The sequence below is a fragment of the Oncorhynchus masou genome, chromosome 22 (genome assembly GCF_036934945.1).
Source record: "Oncorhynchus masou masou isolate Uvic2021 chromosome 22, UVic_Omas_1.1, whole genome shotgun sequence".
NCBI lineage: Eukaryota > Metazoa > Chordata > Actinopteri > Salmoniformes > Salmonidae > Oncorhynchus > Oncorhynchus masou.
In genome coordinates, this window is record NC_088233.1 from 35,744,756 (window position 1) to 35,769,479 (window position 24,724).

Here is a 24,724-nt window from a genome sequence, read left to right on the forward strand (position 1 = left end):
GCAACGGATGCAGCACATTGACCACTGAACATCGGCTTGTGTTAGTCATTTATCAAACATTTCACGTGTACACACATTTAAAAGCATTCAGCAACATACCGTACTGCGGCTCCATGCAGTGTAGGGTTGTGTTGTGCAGTGGAAGTGCCCCCCTCATTGGGTCGTGTCACCAGGCCAGTGGCCAGGGTGGAATGTTAACACACTGCTGCCAAATATTGCAGCTTCCCAGCGAAGTCTCACAGATCTTCATCTGGACACAGATCAGTGACACCATTACACATAAAACACAGATGAAGGGAGAAAAGATGTTAGGATGTAATATATGTGTGTGTCAGTTTAAGTGTCCTCTCTACCACATTACTGGGTGCTGACTGTTGGTTAGTCTTGGGTGTGATGATCCTCTACCACATTACTGGGTGCTGACTGTTGGTTAGTCTTGGGTGTGATGATCCTCTACCACATTACTGGGTGCTGACTGTTGGTTAGTCTTGGGTGTGATGATCCTCTACCACATTACTGGGTGCTGACTGTTGGTTAGTCTTGGGTGTGATGATCCTCTACCACATTACTGGGTGCTGACTGTTGATCTTGGGTGTGATGATCCCTACCACATTACTGACACATTACTGGGTGCTGACTGTTGGTTAGTCTTGGGTGTGATGATCCTCTGACATTACTGGGTGCTGACTGTTGGTTAGTCTTGGGTGTGATGATCCTCTACCACATTACTGGGTGCTGACTGTTGGTTAGTCTTGGGTGTGATGATCCTCTACCACATTACTGGGTGCTGACTGTTGGTTAGTCTTGGGTGTGATGATCCTCTACCACATTACTGGGTGCTGACTGTTGGTTAGTCTTGGGTGTGATGATCCTCTACCACATTACTGGGTGCTGACTGTTGGTTAGTCTTGGGTGTGATGATCCTCTACCACATTACTGGGTGCTGACTGTTGGTTAGTCTTGGGTGTGATGATCCTCTACCACATTACTGGGTGCTGACTGTTGGTTAGTCTTGGGTGTGATGATCCTCTACCACATTACTGGGTGCTGACTGTTGGTTAGTCTTGGGTGTGATGATCCTCTCATTACTGGGTGCTGACATTGACTACCACATTACTGGGGTGCTGACTGTTGGTTAGTCTTGGGTGTGATGATCCTCTACCACATTACTGGGTGCTGACTGTTGGTTAGTCTTGGGTGTGATGATCCTCTACCACATTACTGGTGCTGCTGACTGTTGGTTAGTCTTGGGTGTGATGATCCTCTACCACATTACTGGGTGCTGACTGTTGGTTAGTCTTGGGTGTGATGATCCTCTACCACATTACTGGGTGCTGACTGTTGGTTAGTCTTGGGTGTGATGATCCTCTACCACATTACTGGGTGCTGACTGTTGGTTAGTCTTGGGTGTGATGATCCTCTACCACATTACTGGGTGCTGACTGTTGGTTAGTCTTGGGTGTGATGATCCTCTACCACATTACTGGGTGCTGACTGTTGGTTAGTCTTGGGTGTGATCCTCTACCACATTACTGGGTGCTGACTGTTGGTTAGTCTTGGGTGTGATGATCCTCTACCACATTACTGGGTGCTGACTGTTGGTTAGTCTTGGGTGTGATGATCCTCTACCACATTACTGGGTGCTGACTGTTGGTTAGTCTTGGGTGTGATGATCCTCTACCACATTACTGGGTGCTGACTGTTGGTTAGTCTTGGGTGTGATGATCCTCTGACTGTTGGTTAGTCTTGGGTGTGATGATTACATTACTGGGTGCTGACTGTTGGTTAGTCTTGGGTGTGATGATCCTCTACCACATTACTGGGTGCTGACTGTTGGTTAGTCTTGGGTGTGATGATCCTCTACCACATTACTGGGTGCTGACTGTTGGTTAGTCTTGGGTGTGATGATCCTCTACCACATTACTGGGTGCTGACTGTTGGTTAGTCTTGGGTGTGATGATCCTCTACCACATTACTGGGTGCTGACTGTTGGTTAGTCTTGGGTGTGATGATCCTCTACCACATTACTGGGTGCTCTGTTGGTTAGTCTTGGGTGTGATGATCCTCTACCACATTACTGGGTGCTGACTGTTGGTTAGTCTTGGGTGTGATGATCCTCTACCACATTACTGGGTGCTGACTGTTGGTTAGTCTTGGGTGTGATGATCCTCTACCACATTACTGGGTGCTGACTGTTGGTTAGTCTTGGGTGTGATGATCCTCTACCACATTACTGGGTGCTGACTGTTGGTTAGTCTTGGGTGTGATGATCCTCCTACCACATTACTGGGTGCTGACTGTTGGTTAGTCTTGGGTGTGATGATCCTCTACCACATTACTGGGTGCTGACTGTTGGTTAGTCTTGGGTGTGATGATCCTCTACTGGGTGCTGACATTACTGGGTGCTGACTGTTGGTTAGTCTTGGGTGTGATGATCCTCTACCACATTACTGGGTGCTGACTGTTGGTTAGTCTTGGGTGTGATGATCCTCTACCACATTACTGGGTGCTGACTGTTGGTTAGTCTTGGGTGTGATGATCCTCTACCACATTACTGGGTGCTGACTGTTGGTTAGTCTTGGGTGTGATGATCCTCTACCACATTACTGGGTGCTGACTGTTGGTTAGTCTTGGGTGTGATGATCCTCTACCACATTACTGGGTGCTGACTGTTGGTTAGTCTTGGGTGTGATGATCCTCTACCACATTACTGGGTGCTGACTGTTGGTTAGTCTTGGGTGTGATGATCCTCTACCACATTACTGGGTGCTGACTGTTGGTTAGTCTTGGGTGTGATGATCCTCTACCACATTACTGGGTGCTGACTGTTGGTTAGTCTTGGGTGTGATGATCCTCTACCACATTACTGGGTGCTGACTGTTGGTTAGTCTTGGGTGTGATGATCCTCTGACATTACTGGGTGCTGACTGTTGGTTAGTCTTGGGTGTGATGATCCTCTACCACATTACTGGGTGCTGACTGTTGGTTAGTCTTGGGTGTGATGATCCTCTACCACATTACTGGGTGCTGACTGTTGGTTAGTCTTGGGTGTGATGATCCTCTACCACATTACTGGGTGCTGACTGGGTGCTGACTGTTGGTTAGTCTTGGGTGTGATGATCCTCTGATCCTCCACATTACTGGGTGCTGACTGTTGGTTAGTCTTGGGTGTGATGATCCTCTACCACATTACTGGGTGCTGACTGTTGGTTAGTCTTGGGTGTGATGATCCTCTACTGACTGTTGGTTACATTACTGGGTGCTGACTGTTGGTTAGTCTTGGGTGTGATGATCCTCTACCACATTACTGGGTGCTGACTGTTGGTTAGTCTTGGGTGTGATGATCCTCTACCACATTACTGGGTGCTGACTGTTGGTTAGTCTTGGGTGTGATGATCCTCTACCACATTACTGGGTGCTGACTGTTGGTTAGTCTTGGGTGTGATGATCCTCTACCACATTACTGGGTGCTGACTGTTGGTTAGTCTTGGGTGTGATGATCCTGTTGGTTAGTCTTGGGTGTGATGACATTACTGGGTGCTGACTGTTGGTTAGTCTTGGGTGTGATGATCCTCTACCACATTACTGGGTGCTGACTGTTGGTTAGTCTTGGGTGTGATGATCTGACTCTGATCCTCTACCACATTACTGGGTGCTGACTGTTGGTTAGTCTTGGGTGTGATGATCCTCTACCACATTACTGGGTGGGTGCTGACTGTTGGTTAGTCTTGGGTGTGATGATCCTCTACCACATTACTGGGTGCTGACTGTTGGTTAGTCTTGGGTGTGATGATCCTCTACCACATTACTGGGTGCTGACTGTTGGTTAGTCTTGGGTGTGATGATCCTCTACCACATTACTGGGTGCTGACTGTTGGTTAGTCTTGGGTGTGATGATCCTCTACCACATTACTGGGTGCTGACTGTTGGTTAGTCTTGGTGTATGATCCTCTACCACATTACTGGGTGCTGACTGTTGTTAGTCTTGGGTGTGATGATCCTCTACCACATTACTGGGTGCTGACTGTTGGTTAGTCTTGGGTGTGATGATCCTCTACCACATTACTGGGTGCTGACTGTTGGTTAGTCTTGGGTGTGATGATCCTCTACCACATTACTGGGTGCTGACTGTTGGTTAGTCTTGGGTGTGATGATCCTCTACCACATTACTGGGTGCTGACTGTTGGTTAGTCTTGGGTGTGATGATCCTCTACCACATTACTGGGTGCTGACTGTTGGTTAGTCTTGGGTGTGATGATCCTCTACCACATTACTGGGTGCTGACTGTTGGTTAGTCTTGGGTGTGATGATCCTCTACCACATTACTGGGTGCTGACTGTTGGTTATGATCCTCTACCACATTACTGGGTGCTGACTGTTGGTTCTGGGTGTGATGATCCTCTACCACATTACTGGGTGCTGACTGTTGGAGTCTTGGGTGTGATGATCCTCTACCACATTACTGGGTGCTGACTGTTGGTTAGTCTTGGGTGTGATGATCCTCTACCACATTACTGGGTGCTGACTGTTGGTTAGTCTTGGGTGTGATGATCCTCTACCACATTACTGGGTGTGCTGACTGTTGGTTAGTCTTGGGTGTGATGATCCTCTACCACATTACTGGGTGCTGACTGTTGGTTAGTCTTGGGTGTGATGATCCTCTACCACATTACTGGGTGCTGACTGTTGGTTAGTCTTGGGTGTGATGATCCTCTACCACATTACTGGGTGCTGACTGTTGGTTAGTCTTGGGTGTGATGATCCTCTACCACATTACTGGGTGCTGACTGTTGGTTAGTCTTGGGTGTGATGATCCTCTGACATTACTGGGTGCTGACTGTTGGTTAGTCTTGGGTGTGATGATCCTCTACCACATTACTGGGTGCTGACTGTTGGTTAGTCTTGGGTGTGATGATCCTCTACACATTACATTAGTCTTGGGTGGATGTGCTGACTGTTGGTTAGTCTTGGGTGTGATGATCCTCTGACATTACTGGGTGCTGACTGTTGGTTAGTCTTGGGTGTGATGATCCTCTACCACATTACTGGGTGCTGACTGTTGGTTAGTCTTGGGTGTGATGATCCTCTGACATTACTGGGTGCTGACTGTTGGTTAGTCTTGGGTGTGATGATCCTCTACCACATTACTGGGTGCTGACTGTTGGTTAGTCTTGGGTGTGATGATCCTCTACCACATTACTGGGTGCTGACTGTTGGTTAGTCTTGGGTGTGATGATCCTCTACCACATTACTGGGTGCTGACTGTTGGTTAGTCTTGGGTGTGATGATCCTCTACCACATTACTGGGTGCTGACTGTTGGTTAGTCTTGGGGTGTGATGATCCTCTTGGGTGTGATGATCCCACATTACTGGGTGCTGACTGTTGGTTAGTCTTGGGTGTGATGATCCTCTACCACATTACTGGGTGCTGACTGTTGGTTAGTCTTGGGTGTGATGTTCCTCTACCACATTACTGGGTGCTGACTGTTGGTTAGTCTTGGGTGTGATGATCCTCTACCACATTACTGGGTGCTGACTGTTGGTTAGTCTTGGGTGTGATGATCCTCTGACATTACTGGGTGCTGGCTGTTGGTTAGTCTTGGGTGTGATGATCCTCTACCACATTACTGGGTGCTGACTGTTGGTTAGTCTTGATCCTCTGACATTACTGGGTGCTGGTGTGATGATGACCTGGGTCTGACATTACTGGGTGCTGACTGTTGGTTAGTCTTGGGTGTGATGATCCTCTACCACATTACTGGGTGCTGACTGTTGGTTAGTCTTGGGTGTGATGATCCTCTGACATTACTGGGTGCTGGCTGTTGGTTAGTCTTGGGTGTGATGATCCTCTACCACATTACTGGGTGCTGACTGTTGGTTAGTCTTGGGTGTGATGATCCTCTGACATTACTGGGTGCACATTACTGGGTGCTGACTGTTGGTTAGTCTTGGGTGTGATGATCCTCTACCACATTACTGGGTGCATTACTGGGTGCTGACTGTTGGTTAGTCTTGGGTGTGATGATCCTCTGACATTACTGTGGTGCTGACTGTTGGTTAGTCTTGGGTGTGATGATCCTCTACCACATTACTGGGTGCTGACTGTTGGTTAGTCTTGGGTGTGATGATCCTCTGACATTACTGGGTGCTGGCTGTTGGTTAGTCTTGGGTGTGATGATCCTCTACCACATTACTGGGTGCTGACTGTTGGTTAGTCTTGGGTGTGATGATCCTCTACCACATTACTGGGTGCTGACTGTTGGTTAGTCTTGGGTGTGATGATCCTCTGACATTACTGGGTGCTGGCTGTTGGTTAGTCTTGGGTGTGATGATCCTCTACCACATTACTGGGTGCTGACTGTTGGTTAGTCTTCGGTGTGATGTATGATCCTCTCCACACGGAGGGAGTTACAGCTTGTTTTTCCTGGGTTGTCATCCTTGTCTATTTCCCCTTATATTGATCGTCACCACTCCTGCATGTGGAGCAGTAGATTTGCACCCAGTCCTAAGCAATCCCAGCTGCTCTAGCTGATGTTGTGCTATATTTTGAGCAATAGACCAGTCTTTGATATTTCCTGTCTAAAATGTCCATTATTGGCCTCGTCACTGGAGTGCACTGTTCCACCCCTTCAAATTCCAATGTTGTCTAGTCCTCTGGGTTTTAGGCCAGACTACTATCTCTCCAATCAATGATTTGAATCACTTAATTTAGTTCTGTGGTGCAAAGAAAACCAGTGTGTACTTGACCCAGAATTACACAGAGGCCCTGTTTCAGTCCTTACAGTTTAGTCCAATGGATTGATCTTAACTGGCCTATGTCTTTCCTCAGCTACCTAGACAGTTTAGACCGGATCGGTGCACCTGACTACCAGCCCACAGAGCAGGACATCCTCAGAACCCGAGTCAAGACCACTGGCATTGTAGAAACTCACTTTGTCTTCAAGAATCTGCACTTCAGGTAAGACATTGGCTCAGTGCTCCTCTTCCTCCTCAAATATCTCTCTACTCTAACTACTTAATGATTATTTTTTTATATATTCCAACTGGTTATGCTGCATTTACGTTGACCTTTTCATGGAACCATGACTAGACGTCTAGTCTCATAGACTAGACGTAACATAGTAAATGTAAATCTGGGACACTAATTAGTATGATAGGTTACGTTTGGTATGGTTGCACAAGACAGATGGTCACTTAAGGCAAAGACAAAAGTAGGGTGGTTGGGTGGGCGTATAACGCGAATGTCTAGCAACCCAAAAGTTTCAAGCTTGAATCTCATCACGGGAAACTTTTGTAAGCTAATTAGCAACTTTTAACTACTTACTACTTTTTAGCTACTTTGCAACTACTTAGCATGTTAGCTAACTCTTCGCTTAACCCTGACCTTAACCCTTTAACATAACTCCTAAATTTAACCTTAAACCTAGCCTAGCTAACGTTAGCCAGCTTGCAAACATTAGCCACTTAGCTAGAATTCACAACATGTCATACGTTTTGCAAATTCATAACATTGTACATTTTGCAAATTCGGAACATATTTTGCAAATTCGGAACAAATAATATGAATTGTAATTCACAATATATCATACGAAATGGGTGATGGACATCCCCAAATGAATACATACCATACGAAACATAACATATCATACTAAGTGTCTCGGATTTACATACAGAATCATACGAAATGCTCTGAGACCTGGTTGTGTAAACGGTCTTTTGTAGCTAAAGTATGTGTGGTTAAATGGTGATTATGATGTGTCATACATGGATTGTACCCTAGATTCTTTTTTTTTTCATTATTGTACCATGGCAATTAACATTTTCTTTTTTTAAATGAATGAGCACTGGGATCAGCACAGAGCGCTGGGAGAAAAGGAGCTGTGACTGAATGTACATTTAAATTATACTCTTTAGTTAATTATTCTAGAACTGCCAAACCTGAAGACATACTATTTAAGTTTAAATCATTAAGTATTACCTGGATATTTTGTGGTATTTAATGCACTGTAAAATCTAGTGCTACCAATTCATTATATTACTCAATCTTTTTTAAAGTGGGATGTACATTGAAAAAGCAGGATGTGCAATTAAAATCAATTCAGCTTGTTTTTTGACAAGGTAAAAATCTGTTGTTCTGCCCCTGAGCAAGGCAGTTAACCCACCCTTTCCCGGGCGCCAAAGAAGTGATTGTCTATTAAGGCAGCCCCTCGCACCTCTCTGATTCAGAGGTGTTGGGGTAAATGCGGAAGACACATTTCAGTTGAATGCAATCAGTTGCACAACTAACTACGTATTCCCCTTTCCTTTCCATTTAGCTTGGTTTAACATGATCATGTTAATATCAGTTGTTTTTCTATCACAAAAAAAGAGGGCTTGTATTTTTCCTCTGCTCCTCACACAGCGGCCTTCCTGCCAGCCTGCCTGAAGGGCCTGCTAGCACAAAGCAGCTCTTTGTTCATCTCCTTCTCTGACTCAGTCAGCTGATTGAGAACAAAAAATACATTATGAAAATAATGTGTTAAAGGTCCAATTCAGCCATTTTTATCTCTATTAAATCATTTCTGTGTAACAATTAAGTACCTTACTATGATTGTTTTAAATTTCTCAAGCAATAATTTTGATTGGATTTCTAGGAGTGGTCTAAACTGAAAACTGAAAACTAGCTGTTATTAGCAGAGAGGTTTGGAGCTATCTTATTGGTCTATTAACTAATTTACTGCGTGGTGATGTCAACAGGCAGGGCAAAATATCTATCATGCCAAAACAAGCTGAAATTTCAGGCCGTCTTTTCAAACAGCTCTTACACTAAAACGGCATTATAATAATTTTCACAATTTCACAGTATTTTTCCAACCTCAGTGTGTAAATATATAGAAAACACAGGGAAATCACGTTTTTGACTGCACTGGGCCTTTAATATAATATGTATAAAACAGTGCAGGACTGTCAGGCTTTGATGTTCCATTAATTCCTGATCCTAAATCTTGCTCTCTGACAGGCTTTTTGCGAGGGCTAATGTAGTGTTCTGGTACTGAAGAATGTTCTAGTCTCGTGGTACTGGACTGTTGTCCTTTCCCAGACCTGTTCCAGTAACCCCAGCAGTTGTGGGTGTGCCCTGCCCCTGACCTGAAATGCTGTATCTACAGTATAGAGACCTCTCCAGCCTTCTGTTTGCTGGCCTGTGGCAGCAAACCCTTTGAAATCCATTGTTATTCAGATGTAGGGAGGGGTTGGAAATCTGTGCATGAGCCTAACCTCAATGGAAAATTACTGTAGCTATGTTACTCAAACTATAAGTGGGAGCAATTTCAAAATGAATATGCCATACCAATGTGTTTTTGTTATGTCAAACTGACTGTATGTGGTAGATATTGTACTGACACTGTATACTTTATACTACAGTATGTGATCTCTGAATGGTTGCTTTTGGTTTTTCTGTGCACGTGTAATGGATGGTGTGTGTTCCATAGGCTGTTTGATGTGGGAGGTCAGAGGTCGGAGAGGAAGAAATGGATACACTGCTTTGAGGACGTGACAGCCATTATCTTCTGTGTGGCACTGAGTGGGTACGACCAGGTGCTGCATGAAGACGAAACCACGGTGAGTTTCGCACACACACACACACACACACACACACACACACACACACACACACACACACACACACACTTAATTAATTGTGTCTATATCTCCATAAAACACTCTACAATGCAGCTCAATAATTTCCTTTTAATATGAGTCATGTACGTTTCCTTAGTTGAATACATCAACATAATGAACAACAGTTTCCTACACCGGGGTTACAGTGCCTTGCGAAAGTATTCGGTCCCTGGGCATTTTGTTTTGTTTATTTTTTTCTAGTGAAACAAACAAGAAATAAGACAAAAAACACTTGTGCATAACTATTCACCCCAAAGTCAATACTTTGAGGAGCCACCTTTTGCCGCAATTACAGCTACAAGTCTCTTGGGGCATGTCTCTATACGCTTGGCACATCTAGCCACTGGAATTTTTGCCCATTCTTCAAGGCAAAACTGCTCCAGCTCCTTCAAGTAGGATGGGTTCCGCTGGTGTACAGCAATCTTTAAGTCATACCACAGATTCTCAACTGGATTGAGGTCTGGGCTTTGACTAGGCCATTCAAGACATTTAAATGTTTTCCCTTAAACCACTCAAGTGTTGTTTTATCAGTACGCTTAGGGTCATTGTCCTGCTGAAAGGTGAACCTCCGTTCCAGTCTCAAGTCTCTGGAAGACTGAAACAGGTTTCCCTCAAAAATGTCCCTGTATTTAGCGCCATCCATCATTCCTTCAATTTTGACCAGTTTCCCAGTCCCTGCCGATGAAAAACATCTCCACAGCATGATGCTGCCACCACCATGCTTCACTGTGGGGATGGTGTTCTCTGGGTGATGAGGTGTTGGGTTAGCGCCAGACATAGCATTTTGCTTGATGGCCATAAAGCTCAATTTTAGTCTCATCTAACCAGAGTACCTTCTTCCATATGTTTGGGGAGTCACCCACACGCCTTCTGGCGAACACCAAACTTGTTTGCTTATTTTTTTCTTTAAGCAATGGCTTTTTTTCTGACTACTCTTCCGTAAAGCCCAGCTCTGTGGAGTGTACGGCTTAAAGTGGTCCTATGGACAGATACTCCGATCTCCGCTCTGGAGCTTTGCAGCTCGTTCAGGGTTATCTTTGGTCTCTTTGTTGCCTCTCTGATTAATGCCCTCCTTGCCTGGTCTGTGAGTTTTGGTGGACAGCCCTCTCTTGGCAGGTTTGTTGTGGTGCCATATTCTTTCCATTTTTGAATAATGGATTTAATGTTGCTCCGTGGGATGTTCAAAGTTTCTTTCTTTTTTTATAACCCAACCCTGAACTGTACTTCTCCACAACTTTGTCCCAGACCTGTTTGGAGAACTCCTTGGTCTTCATAGTGACGTTTGCTTAGTGGTGTTAGACTCTGAGGCCTTTCAGTGTATATATACTCAGATCATGTGACAGATCATGTGACTCTTAGATTGCACACAGGTGGACTTTATTTAATTAATTATGTGACTTCTGAAGGTAATTGGTTGCACCAGATCTTATTTAGGGGCTTCATGGCAGAGGGGGTGAATACATATGCACACACCACTTTTCAGTTTTTTATTTTTTAAGTAAGTGTTTTCATTTCACTTCACCAATTTGTACTACTTTCTGTATGTCCATTACAAGAAATAAAAATAAAAATCCATTTAAATTACAGGTTGTAATGCAACAAAATAGGAAAACGCCAAGGGGGATGAATACTTTTGCAAGGCGCTGTATGTACAGTACACATCCAGTGGCGTAACGCCGTTTCGTGAGGTCCGAGTAATGAAAACGGCCAACTTCTTGCTATTCTACACATTTAGCTGGGACTGGTCTGAGTGGGAAGGGAAGAACTGAAAACTAGCTGTTATTAGCATAGAGGTTTGGAACTCTCTTTCTTATTGGTCTACTAATTTACTGCCTGGTGATGTCATAACTAAAATAGGCTGAAATTCCAGTCAATCTTTTCAAACAGCTGTTACACTAAAAGGGCATTGCCAGGGCTGCGGGGAGGTGTGCTACGCCAGTGTACCACATCCCTGGTTTCCTGCTACTCATGTTGAAATGAAGGGTTCACAATTACCATTACCAACCATTTTATCTATGGATCCTCAGCTTTATCTCTACTCTGAAACACATTGCTAATGTACAGTAGCTTACATTGATATGACCGTTCACATGCAAGTGCAGATTCATTTTGGATTTGTTTTTTGATAAGCAAAAATATGTGAGGAGCTTTACATAACACAGCATTAGATTAGACCATGTAGTTACTGTATTTCTCTCTATGCAAACACAGCAGTCACACTTCCCATCTGGTTCCACCCAGTTCTCTACCATAACCTCTGGTTGTATCAGCTGGTGTTAATGCCCAGGCAAATGAGTTGATTTCCATACAGTTGCTTAGTTAGTGAGCATCCCTGAGCACCCCCATGACCAATGGCAGTGCGTGAACAGTGTTTTCGGGGCCTATATGTGCGATATACAACTCTAACATCCAGTATAATCTCTCCCAGGCCTGTTTAAAAGCCTCACTACATTTATTCTACTGCCATTTCCAAAAGCAGCTGGGTTTATTTTAGAACTATTTCTATAGTTCAGGATAATCCTACTTGAAAATACAACAAAATGTTTGAGAATAGAAGGCAATTCCCTTAATTCAGTACAGACTGATTAACAGACATGATAAACCAAACAAGGAAGGAACACTGGCTCTATTGAACTATTCTTCTAACAGGTTGAAGGGCTCCTAAATCAAAGTCATATTTGTTTACTCCTGGACTCCTATACACATGCCCGCACGTGTGTATCAACACACACACACACACACACACACAAACGCATTAATTTCTTGCTCCCTCTATCTGGCTTCCTTTCCCTGTTTTTCCCCTTCATGCAAGTATTAGCACCCACTCAAAGACATGCACAGCAGGGCATCGAAAAAATGTTTCTACAGCAATCCTGTTCAATAAATGTAACTGCAAGGTTTGGTTTCGGTCCTTCCTGCCTGCTCTACAGTTTTCTCCTTTTATCGTTGGGGGGAGTGTGTGTGTGCGTGCTAGCACATGACTGTGGGTGCGTTTCTGCTTCTGCGAGCGTGCACGTGTGTGTGTTTAAGAGTGGAGATGAGTTGGGCCCTTGTGCATGTCCATCTCTGCTCCACTGAGCCCCTCCAGCAGCTCTCGTCTCTCCTTCAACGTCTTCTCGTCTCAGCTCCTCTCCTGTCATCTCTCGCCACCGGCTGTCCTCTCTAACCAATCGCCAAATGCTAAAAACCCACCTGGTTCCACAGAGGGCCCTCCCACCAAACATGTGTACAGGTATGAAACCTTAAACAAGGACAAAGAGTCCAAAATCATCTGGAAAGAGTTAAAAGCAGCACTCCTTCTGGTTGTGATGTGATTCTATGTGTACATAGTATGTATGTACTCTATGTAACTGTGTGTATTTACCTGTGAGTGCCTGTGACTTGCACTGTGAGGATGATATGACACTGTCTGTACTGTAGTATGCGTTGCCTTGTTCTCAGAGTTACTTGTCAGAGGCTCAATCAACTGATGAGAGAAATGCTAAACTATGGTCATTAGTTTTCCTATCTCTTCTCTTTCTCATTTTCTAAGAATTACAAACACTACAAGAACAGTGTCTGTGACTCTTCTTGTTCTATCAACAGATTATGATTGGCTTTTTCCTCTGCTCTATTTAATCTGATTGGGTTGTGCGAGCCCTCTCTGCTGCTCTAAGTGAAATGTGATTGGTTGTAAAGGAGCAGTCGTGACTTTCTTCTTTGTGTCTTTTCCACTGTTATTGAGAACAAGGCAACAATTCACTCACACCAGATCGAGTGTCTGCTTCCAACTCTACAAACACCCTGGTGAAATTACGTATCAATTGTCTAGAAATGTATTTGCATGCCCTCCCATCCCTGTTCTAGAGAGAAGCACACAGGGTTTGTCCTAGACCAAGGCTACGTACCTAATAACATTGTGCATGAACAAGGCTCCCCTCCCAGGATGCTGCATACTTGTCATACTTAACATATTACCATGACACTGTGGCAAACAGGATCATGATAATGAAGTACTGTAGACACTTTATTTTAGAATGTTCTTGGATCTCGGGGGAAGTGGCTCATATACAGTTAACGCTTTAACTCCTGGAAGGGGCATTTCAAGTTTAGTTTCTGTTCTGCTTTGTAGTTTCCTTTCTTCACTTGTTTCTCTTATTTTGTGTGACATAGTTAGAAAGAGAGCCACACAGCAGACTGACTGACGTTGTTTTCTCTATACCCACAGAACCGCATGCATGAGTCTATGAAGCTGTTCGACAGCATCTGTAACAACAAATGGTTCACAGACACCTCCATCATTCTATTTCTCAACAAGAAGGACATATTCGAGCAGAAAATTAAGAAATCTCCCCTTAGTATCTGCTTCCCGGAGTACACAGGTAATTGATGAAGAGTGGAAGGCTATTGGGCTAGGAGAACAGAGGGATGGAGTAGCAACAGGAAGGACAACTAGAAGAAGGGATAGTGTGGCAATGAGTGATCATGTGTAGAAAGGCTTGAAGAGGGATTATTAGCTTTCGGAATCAGAACTGGAGAAGAGGATTCGGTCTTATTATTCTCTTCTCATTTACTCACCCCTTACCTGGCATGACTCCATGTTATCATCGTAGGGCTTATAGTGCAGAGCAGCCCAGGAGTCTGGCTAGCCTGCTGTACTCGCTGTGTAAACCAAGGCCTCCCTACACAGTTACAGGATAATCCAGCCACTTAGACAAACACTAGGTTTTACATTGGGTGTGTAATATTGAAAAGAAACATAGTTTTATGTCCGTTCTTGTCCTTATATCTTTTTATTTTTTGTCTGCTTATCTTTCCCTTTTATTTTCATCTTTCTACTTCTTCTTTCTTTTATTAACTGACCTTTCCACATCCCGTCTTGGACCATATATTTTCTCCATTTCCTTTTTCTCCTGCTTTTTCACACCTTTCTGCAGGCACGGACACCTTCATGGAGGCGGTGGGCCACATACAGTCTCAGTACGAGAGCAGGAACAAGTCCCTCCAGAAGGAAGTGTATGCCCACATCACCTGTGCCACCGACACCAACAACATCCAGTTTGTGTTTGACGCTGTCACCGATGTCATCATCGCCAAAAACCTGCGTGGTTGTGGCCTGTATTAACCCAGAGGATAGACCCAGTGTGCCCCTGGATAGAACCATCTCCTCCACTTTTCCCTCAGTCTTTTATGGTTTTAGATTTGTTTATATAATAAAACATTTTAAATCAGTTGTAGAAAGAGAGACAGTTGTATTTTAGGCCTCAGGCTTTGCACATCACAAGGAGAGGTGAAGTCATGAAAAGAGAGGACTCTTGAATGGAACAATTAGTTTTAGTTTGATAAAGAATACACATTTTGACAATTTGATACAAAAGTCATTTTAGTGGTAGATTATTTCTGTATGTTTGGTAATATGCTGCATTGTTTTACTAAAACACTTGCACAATGTTACACAACAGTAATAATTGCCTAACTGGAATTGGGTCACCACCATAAACAATAATATACAGTTTACAAGGAAAACTGCTCATCTTTACCAACAAAGTATCTCTTTTGCTTATTGAGTAGTAGTCATCTGATATGAGAGGAATTTGTGCCTGGACAGTTTTGTGAAACACTTTGAAGTGGGAATTGGAGTTGAAGAGTTGAGATGTGTTTGTGGCTAGTGGAAGATGTTACCGTGTAAATAATGTGAATTTCAGGATTTTTTTGTTGAAATATTATTTGTTCCGCTTATATGTCATGTGGGTTCCAAGATTTTTGTATTGGTTGGCTTTTTTGGGCTATTCTCTAATATTTGTACGATTCAATGTTTCGGTGTGAAATGTGTAAGATTTGAAAGTACAGCCAAAGATGTTTTGAGCCCTTTACACTGCAGTGGTCTCACTGAAGGGTACATTTGCCCAAACCGTACGGTGTATTTGCGTAACTAATTGTAACCCATTTATAATGGAAATTGGTAGCAGTGGTAATCTTCATAAAAGTCACTGCCTGTTGAGTTAGAGCTGTAGAAATATTCACCCGTCATATTTAGTTCAGATTTTCTGGTTGAGGTTTAGGTGCCTCAGCAGTCTCAATCAAGCACTGGGAGTTGTTTGACTTACATTGATGGTGATTGGCCTGGCTATGTCAGTAACTCATTTGCCTTACCGGTGCCAATGCTATATTCTTAATGGGAGCGTCAATAGGATAAGCAGGGGGTGTTTAATGTGTGTGTGTGTGTGAGGTCAAATAAGTTAGTATCTGTTTGTAGTATACTGTAAGAGAGAGCGTGTGTAGGATGAGGTTATCCAGGAAACAGCTGTTCCATTTCTCATTACACAGAACCTCAGGAAGGACACCAAATGTCACAACACCCTCCCTGTCATTTGCCAGATAATGCCAAACCACTCTAAGAAGGGGAGAAGCCTGTTGGTTTCTTGCCAAATAAAACCCTGCTCCCTGAGGTTTGATTCCGTCCTCCTCTTTTAGCTGTGCTCTTGTCATGGCTGTAGGAAGCTCTCTTCGAAATCACTAATTTGTCACACCCATGCAGGTGCCGGGTGAGTGGGGGTAGGGCAGATGTTTCCATGACGATCGTTCTCAGCACCACGCCTGCCTTAGCTGGCAGGTGCAGCCTCCTGTGTGTCAGGTGACTCTGACAGCCACTGCGTTGATTCTCTGGGCTCTGTGAAAGATTTGTTGACTGAACTGCAGTACACTACAACACCATTGCAGTAAGTTACTGTGTTGCTTCGGGTAGGTGCGCTGCAGGAAGCAAAGGCTGTGCCAGCTCCACAACAGGACATGGTCTCTGAGTTCTCATGGGCAGAAGAAATCTCATTCTGTGCCAAATCTGTTGAGACGGTGTTGGTGTGCCACATTTTCTGATGAATAAAAAGCTTGTCCGTGCTGCGGTGTCGGCAGGCAGAGTCACAGCTGGAGTTTTCTATACCAGAGGCTAAACTAAGATGGAAGCCTTCAGAAGTCTAGCAGGGCATGTGTGTGTGTCCCAGAGCACCCAACCAGATGGTCTCTCTGCTCATTGTATAGCTTGGCCTTACATCTGACTGATGGCCTATAAAGCCTGTGTCCTTGGTCCAGGGAATGAAGGGTAATAATATCAGGGAACGGCAGGCAGAGAACGCTGGTAATAGAGTTTATGTGCACAGCAGTGAGGCTGATGGATAATGGAGTCTTAGGGCTAAGGTAAAGAGACAGATTGGTAAGTGTATCTGCTGGAGAGAAACGGATGGGAGGTACAATATGTGGCCCTGAGTAAACTAGATCTCCAGTCTGGTGGTTACCGAGAGAGAGAGAGAGCAGTGGATATGGTATACAGTAGTGTGGTCCTCTGATGTAATAGAGATTAGTTTACCACGTCTGCACTTTGCCTTGGTGGAGATGGTTCACGTGATGTACAGAAACTGTCTGGAGCTATAATACAGTTGATTAGCTGTCAGGCTCTCCCAGCACCCAGTGTGTCAGTCCCTGTCAAGCACACACGCACACACATACAAAACACATACACACACCAAGGTACTTCCAATCACAGCAGGCAAAACATACCAATATTTCAACTGCAGCCATAAATAATAAAACAATCGGCACAACAATATAACTTTTGAAAAGGAGAATTCTTTCCCTGAATGCATTTCACCCTATGTGACACCAAGACTGTCTCTGCATCTGCATGGGAGGAATACATTGGAGGCTATTCTCTGGAGCTTACCACAACCCCTATGAGGAAATTAAATTGTTGTTCATTTGAAAATGCAGTGTCCGTCCAAACCATACAACACCGTACCAAGCCACCAACCCACAAGCAGCACTAGGATGCTGACAGTACAGTACGTCATGGTATGATTTAGTGCCTGTTCTCTAGTAGGTGTTGTTTGTGTCTCACTGATGTAATTATTGTTTGCTCATTCGTCTCTTTCACTGTTATGATTATTTATTGAAGGGTGTATTTAAATGAAGGAAATAATAAAGCACCACATGAAACTCTGTCTGACCCTTCCTCACTCTCTTTTTTCTCTCTCTCCCTCTGTCGCTCTCTCCCAGGCCAAGTGCCTGCTTCTTTATGACTCATGGCACTCTCTCTGCGTCATGTTTACCCTGGAAAAGGGAATTATTTAAATAGAGGTCATGGGCTTGATTCAAGTTGGATGATGATCAAGTTTGTGTATCCGCCGTGCAGAGTGCTTTGCTCTTTCTCTCTCTCTCTCTCTCTCTCTCTCTTTCTCTCTCTCTCTCTCTCTCTCTCTCTCTCTCTCTACTCTGTCCTTCCTTGCCCAATGGGATGCTACTGAGCTAATTATGAGCGTGTCACCGCCTGCAGTACAGAGCCCAGGGGACTATGAGAAACAAACTACTGCCCGTTGCACAGCACACTCACACAAACTTTACACTAACACACAACACCTCTCTCAGTACCACAACACACACTCTTACAGACACAATATTTCACTATGTCTCTCCATTCTCTTTCTTGATCTCTCTCTGCATGTTGATGAGAACTGTGAAGGGATGATTGGACTGGTCCTGTCTCTCTCTCTCTCCTCTGCCCCCTGTTTATCACCTGAGTCATTGTCAGACACATGGACACTGAGCACAGCAGCTGCTAGCTGTCTCCTAGAAACATCTCATTATGTCTGATTCTAGCCATTCAATGTTCTTTATCGCAGAGCTCAATTGTTCGGATTGGTTCAACAAAGTTTCATTCGCAACCCTTTCTTCTCCTACTTAGCAGTCTGTCCTGTCCGAGTGCTTTGGGAGGCACTCTCTCTCTACTGTCCTCAAGTCATGAAGCTTGGTTCAACTAGTGCAGCTTGGTTTTTATTGCTCTGATGCTAACCTTTCCACGTGATCTGTTTCTCTCTCCCTCCCTACCTCTCTTCCTTCTCTTTCTCTCTTCCTACCTCTGCTTCTGTCCTCCTTTCTCTCTTCCTCCTTTACTCTCCACTGCAGAATCGCATGCACGAGTCTCTTATGCTGTTCGATTCCATCTGTAACAACAAATTCTTCATTGACACTTCCATCATTCTCTTCCTCAACAAGAAAGATCTGTTTGCCGAAAAGATCAAGAAATCTGCCTTGAGTATCTGTTTCCCTGAGTATACCGGTAAGTATACCAGATAAAAAAGAACGTGGTTAAACAGACTAACATATAACATCTGATAACAAAAAAAGGATGACAAAATCAACTTCAAATCCATTTCCACACAATAGAAATCTTCCATCTTCCTCCAACAAATGGACACTTTTGTACATTTTGTAAATGTAAGAATTGCCAAATCGTATCTGCTAGCTGAAACCCTGAAGTTGAGTCTAAAAATCCACCTAGGTCTTGACTATGTGATCTTAAAAGGAGTTGACATTGTGGTATATTCAACCAGAGGGGAATACAAATATTTAGTTTCTCTAACCCCCTCCCCCTTGCCCCCTCTCTCTCTCCTGTCTGACAAGGTGAGATGGTCAACCATAGCCTAAGAGAGAATAAAAGCAGAGCCACGCTTGAGCAGTCATGGAGAAGGGATGGCCAGTGAGGGCTGTCTCCGTCCCTGTCTGCTCAGGCACAGACAGACAGACACCATACCCTTTCCTTTCCCTGCTTAGAGAGCCGCAGGGGACACATTTATATATTTTATTTGGCCTTTATTTATCCAGGAGAGTCAATTTAAGGAACAAATTCTTATTTACAATGACGGCCTGGCCAGTGACGACTGGGAAATGCAGTGCAATAAATAATTAATTAATAAACACTGCAGAAGTGAACGTTATTCTGCAGCCTTCCACATTTGACACAAAGCTAAGCCAATGGGACCGTTGTATTCTCATGGTAACTAAAGTCACATGGGTTCTCTCAATAGAGTATTGTGATTTTTGCAATAGAGCTAACTACAGATGTCAGATCTATATTGATCACCCTGTTGCAGGCAAGAAGAAAAAAACTTGTAGTGTAGTTGAGGTTTAAAAAGGCTTCTGAAGTTCGAAATTTTAGACTTGGACGTCCATTAATTATAATCCACATAATTCACATTTCCTGTTGCTGCAGGATTATTTTCCTTCTGTAGCAAACTGGCTCAAACGAATATCTGCATAGTTATGTTTGTTATGCTAATATATTTATGTAGCAGAATGTAAAAACATATTGAATGGAATGAATTCAGGCCCTAAAAGCTCTCTTCAGCTTAGTTCTTACTCTTTCACTGTTACCTTTCTCTCTGTTCTGTTTTTCCTCCTTTCTCCCTCTTCCTCTCTTTTACTCTCTCCATTACCTCCATTACAGGTTCTAACACCTATGACGATGCAGCTGCCTACATCCAAGCACAATTTGAGAGCAAGAACCGCTCGCCTAATAAGGAGATCTACTGTCACCTGACGTGTGCCACGGATACAGGGAACATCCAGGTGGTGTTTGACGCTGTTACTGACATCATCATCGCCAACAACCTGCGAGGCTGTGGTTTGTACTAAGCCCTGATCGCTTCACCTCTGGAAATTATTCTAATTGAAAATGCAACTTGGTAAATAATGAAATTTAAAAAATAGGCATACGTATATATAAATATATATACAGTACCAATCAAAAGTTTGGACACACCTACACATTCAAGGGTTTTTCTTTATTTTTACTATTTTCTACATTGTAGAATAATATCGAAGACATCAAACTATGAAATAACACATGGAATCATGTAGAAACCAAAAAAGTGTTAAACAAATCAAAATATATTTTAGATTATTCAAAGTAGCCACCCTTTGCCTTGATGACAGCTTTGCACACTCTTGGCCTTCTCTCAACTAGTACAAATAAAGAAAAACCCTTGAATGAGTAGGTGTGCCCAAACTTTTGATTGGTACTGTGTATAATGGGGCCATACTTGCAAACATTAGAAACAGTTTGCCTTTAAACTGTTTCTCCGTCTCAAAATGTGCATCAGCCAATTAATATTGTTGATTAGTATCATTGTCCCATCAAATAGTCTGGCACATTTTAGCCCTATCCTAACCTCACCAGCTGTCGGTGATTATTCTGTATAACAAATTCCACAAAGATATTAGACTTTTTATCCACCACGGCATTTCTTGAAATAGGTTAACCCTGGCCACCAGAGGGATATTTTAAACCTATTTGGTTTGGTATGTTAGGCCTATGTAGAACACTAATTAATCATTAAGTTATTAATTTTTTACATTTAATTTAACCTTTATTTAACCAGGTAGGCCAGTGACAAGTTCTCATTTACAACTGCGAGCTGGCCAAGATAAAGCAAAGCAGTGCGACAAAAATCAACAACACAGAGTTACACATAAACAAACCTACAGTCAATAACAATAGAACAAGTATATATACAGTGTGTGCAAATGGAGTAAGGAGGTAAGGCAATAAATAGGCCAATCAATAGTAGCAAAGTAATTACAATTTAGAAAATAAACACCGGAGTGATAGATGTGCAAGTAGAAATACAGTTGTGCAAAAGAGCAACAAAAAAAAGTATATAAAAATATGGGGATGAGCGATCGGTAAGCTGCTCAGATAGCTGATGTTTAAAGTTAGTGAAGGAGATATAAGTCTCCAACTTCAGCGATTTTTGCAATTCGTTCCAGTCATTGGCAGCAGAGAACTGGAAGGAAAGGCGGCCAAAGGAGGTGTTGGCTTTGGACATGACCAGTGAGATGTACCTGCTGGAGCGTGTGCTACGGGTGGGTGTTGTTATGGTGACTAGTGAGCTGAGACTTATAGATGACCTGGAGCCAGTGGGTCTGGTGACAAATTGCTAGATATTGATTCAGCTTTGACCTAAACTTTATTAAACATGCACCATTCTAAGAAGTGGTGAAGCGTGGCTCCGGTGTGCTCCAGCAGATCTACACTCCTGTATAACAGTGTGTCAGTCTGCAAGAGGGACTCCAAGAAGCTTCTCATTAAATATATTTGTAATTTACAAGGTTTTGGCTGCACCCTTACATCACAATAAATATAATTCTACATTTCAAAGGAAAAAAACTATACCTCACCTGGAATTCGAACTTGCTGCAAACAACGAAAATTACCAGAAGCCAAGATCACAACAGTGAGCTATCTGTCCAATTGAACTTTTGTGCGTGTTTTAGTAACTTTGATTAGCAGATCAACATGTGACTTCTGTTAAGGATGCTCTCATGAAAAAGTGAATTTGTTACAGAAAATAATCATGTCCAGCTGGTGATGTTAGCATAGGGCTAAATATGCCAGGTTATCTAATGGGAAAAGCTAACAAGTAGTGTTCTATCACGTGCAACTACATCAATGATTTTATTTGACTGGTGTGGATTTAAATGTAAATGTTTTAATGTTCGAAAGTATGGCCCCATTGTTTTTAGTTCGTCTTCGAGGCGCTGCCAACAGAACTGATTTCTTATAGAAACCCAGCCTTTAAAATTTTAGAACAAAGTTGAGAACTCGTTTAATGTTTTTTTTTTCCCCTTCCCAACTGTCTTTTTGTTTTTAACAAAACAACCTTGTTTTTCATAATGTTTTTGTATTTTTTTTATGTTTATCATGTCTATATTTATTACATGAATATCAGTCCATGGGTGACCTGTACACATTTGCCTGAGTATATTACTGTTGTAACTATGCTGAAAACTGTTCTAGCTCTAACAATGGCTATGATAGGTATGATGGTCATGAGTATGACAGTAAATATCAGTTTCTTTCTTTTGTACCAGACTGGGTTTTCATGGTAATCCTGGAAGTTCTGTTCAGCTATTTGATCATTTAGTTAAAAGGAAACACCCAGGATTGATGCACCCTTTTTCCACCCATCCCTTCCTGTCACTCCGGTGGGCCTTTGCCATTGGCTGTGTGGATTTTGGAGCGGGGAGTCACAGCTTGTGACCCAAAGCCTCTGAACCGGATATCTGAAAAGTGTCATATCAGTGCCAACCCCAGGAGAATGATAGGTTTGGAGATAGGCCTAGGAACACCTTGTTACTGTAATGAATACCTATTAACATGATCATGTAAGGAACTTATACTTTTTTATGATCATTTATTTATTTATCGTCTGTTCCACACACCACCTCTGCACTCACCACACACCTTGTACTTTATTCCTCCACTCATCTTTTTATTTTTCTAGCACCCACCTCTCTCACCTCTCGTTGAATTGTTTTGGGTTGGCCATTAGCTGGGTAGTGGTGTCTCCCGTCACGCCTCCTGACACAAATAGCATGAGCAACCCTTCAGCCTTTGTATAAAAATAATAATAAAAATAAAAAGAAGGAGTTAAACGCGTCACATAAGAAAACGTTGAGAAAAAATCCTACAAAATCCACACAAAAAAAGGTAAAAGAAATGGGAAAAAACGAAAGACAAAAGACAACAGCGACATAAAGAGACAACCATCATATGGACTGGGTGTTACCAGTAATGTGGAGATTTGAGGTCAAGGGTCATTGGACTGTGTCTTGGTAGAAAGCTGTAGATCCTTGGGTTCTAAAATCTTTACAAAGTTAACAAAAAAGTATGATTATGACAATAATAACAATGCAGAAAATGATGATGATTATAATTACAATATCAATGATAATGATGATTCTGTAATATTATTGAAGTATATTTCTTGTGCTTTGTAGCTACAGAACATTTTTTTCTTTCCCCCTTTTAAAAAAAATGTTTGACAAGGGTTCCCGTGATCCACACTTGAACTGTTTTTACTGACTTACTGATGTTTATGAACTGTACTGATTATTTCTGCCTGTTCTCCCCTGCATTACAGTGTCTTTACTTAGCCTGACTTATATATATATATAATATCTATTTTTTTTATTTTGTTAGTTTGGAAGAACCACTTTGGAGCACGTCCTGTCCCATTGCTGTTAAGGGCGGGGTGTGTACGCGGCTGTACAGATTCATGCGCTTTCTTTTATTTGGGGGGAATTGTACTCAAACACCTTCCAGGTCTGCATAGAAAAGCACAGCTCTCACTTCACACATAGATTTGGAAAGATGTATCTCTCCTCCCTATCTGCCTTCTTGATTTAAATGTTTTTAAAGAATACTGTGTATTATTACATATACCAGTTTGGCATTCTTTTTCTTTTGATCCCCTCCTTTTTCCTCCATTTTTTATCTCAGTAAATGCTTTTCCGTGCTGCTTTTTCTCCCTCCTCTTTAGGGAATGGTTGTTCTTTCATGTGGGATGTTCGTGCTGGAATACCAATCGAATGTAGTGTTTACATTAAAAGCCACAGTTTTCATGACTACAACTTGGGGCCTTCTGATTCTTATTGTCACTCATAATTAACCTTCTATCTATTACACTGTCCTCTGGCACCTGACACCTTCTATCTATTACACTGTCCTCTGGCACCTGACACCTTCTATCTATTACACTGTCCTCTGGCACCTGACACCTTCTATCTATTACACTGTCCTCTGGCACCTGACACCTTCTATCTATTACACTGTCCTCTGGCACCTGACACCTTCTATCTATTACACTGTCCTCTGGCACCTGACACCTTCTATCTATTACACTGTCCTCTGGCACCTGACACCTTCTATCTATTACACTGTCCTCTGGCACCTGACACCTTCTATCTATTACACTGTCCTCTGGCACCTGACACCTTCTATCTATTACACTGTCCTCTGGCACCTGACACCTTCTATCTATTACACTGTCCTCTGACACCTTCTATCTATTACACTGTCCTCTGGCACCTGACACCTTCTATCACACTGTCCTCTGGCACCTGGCACCTGACACCTTCTAGCACTTGACAAACTGCTAATAAGATAAACAACACCGTGAAACTAAGTAAGAATGCACGAAACAACATAACCAGTGCTGTGGCGGTCATTACATTTAGTCAGCCATGACTGTCAAGCAAATAACTGCTGGTCTCACGGTAATTGATCGTTAATGAACATAAACACATTTAGCATGCCCTGGCGTCCACACAGCCTTCAAGCCACTGATGCAGACCTTTGGAACATCTACATTTTAAAAAGTCTAATAAATCCATGTAATATAGCCTAAACCTTCACATTAAATCCATTATTTATTTTAGACAAGAGGTCCTACTAGGTCCTGATCTGGCTGTGTGC

At 42.8% G+C, this 24,724-nt stretch overlaps 1 protein-coding gene across 2 annotated transcripts in view; it reads left to right on the forward strand.

Annotated features, from left to right (window-relative positions):
* Positions 1–23,880, forward strand: part of LOC135509397 (guanine nucleotide-binding protein G(o) subunit alpha) — a 147,606-nt gene extending 123,726 nt beyond the window's left edge. Inside the window, exons 5-8 of one of the 2 annotated variants that reach the window (XM_064930026.1) lie at positions 6,830–6,958; positions 9,471–9,600; positions 18,592–18,745; positions 19,913–23,880. In XM_064930026.1, coding sequence (XP_064786098.1) covers positions 6,830–6,958; positions 9,471–9,600; positions 18,592–18,745; positions 19,913–20,100 — 601 coding nt within the window. In that variant the 3' untranslated portion in view covers positions 20,101–23,880. Of the gene's footprint in view, positions 1–6,829; positions 6,959–9,470; positions 9,601–13,867; positions 14,022–14,576; positions 17,630–18,591; positions 18,746–19,912 lie in introns of those variants that run through there. The other variant, XM_064930025.1, reaches the window with a different exon arrangement.
* The last annotated feature ends 844 nt before the right edge of the window (positions 23,881–24,724 follow it).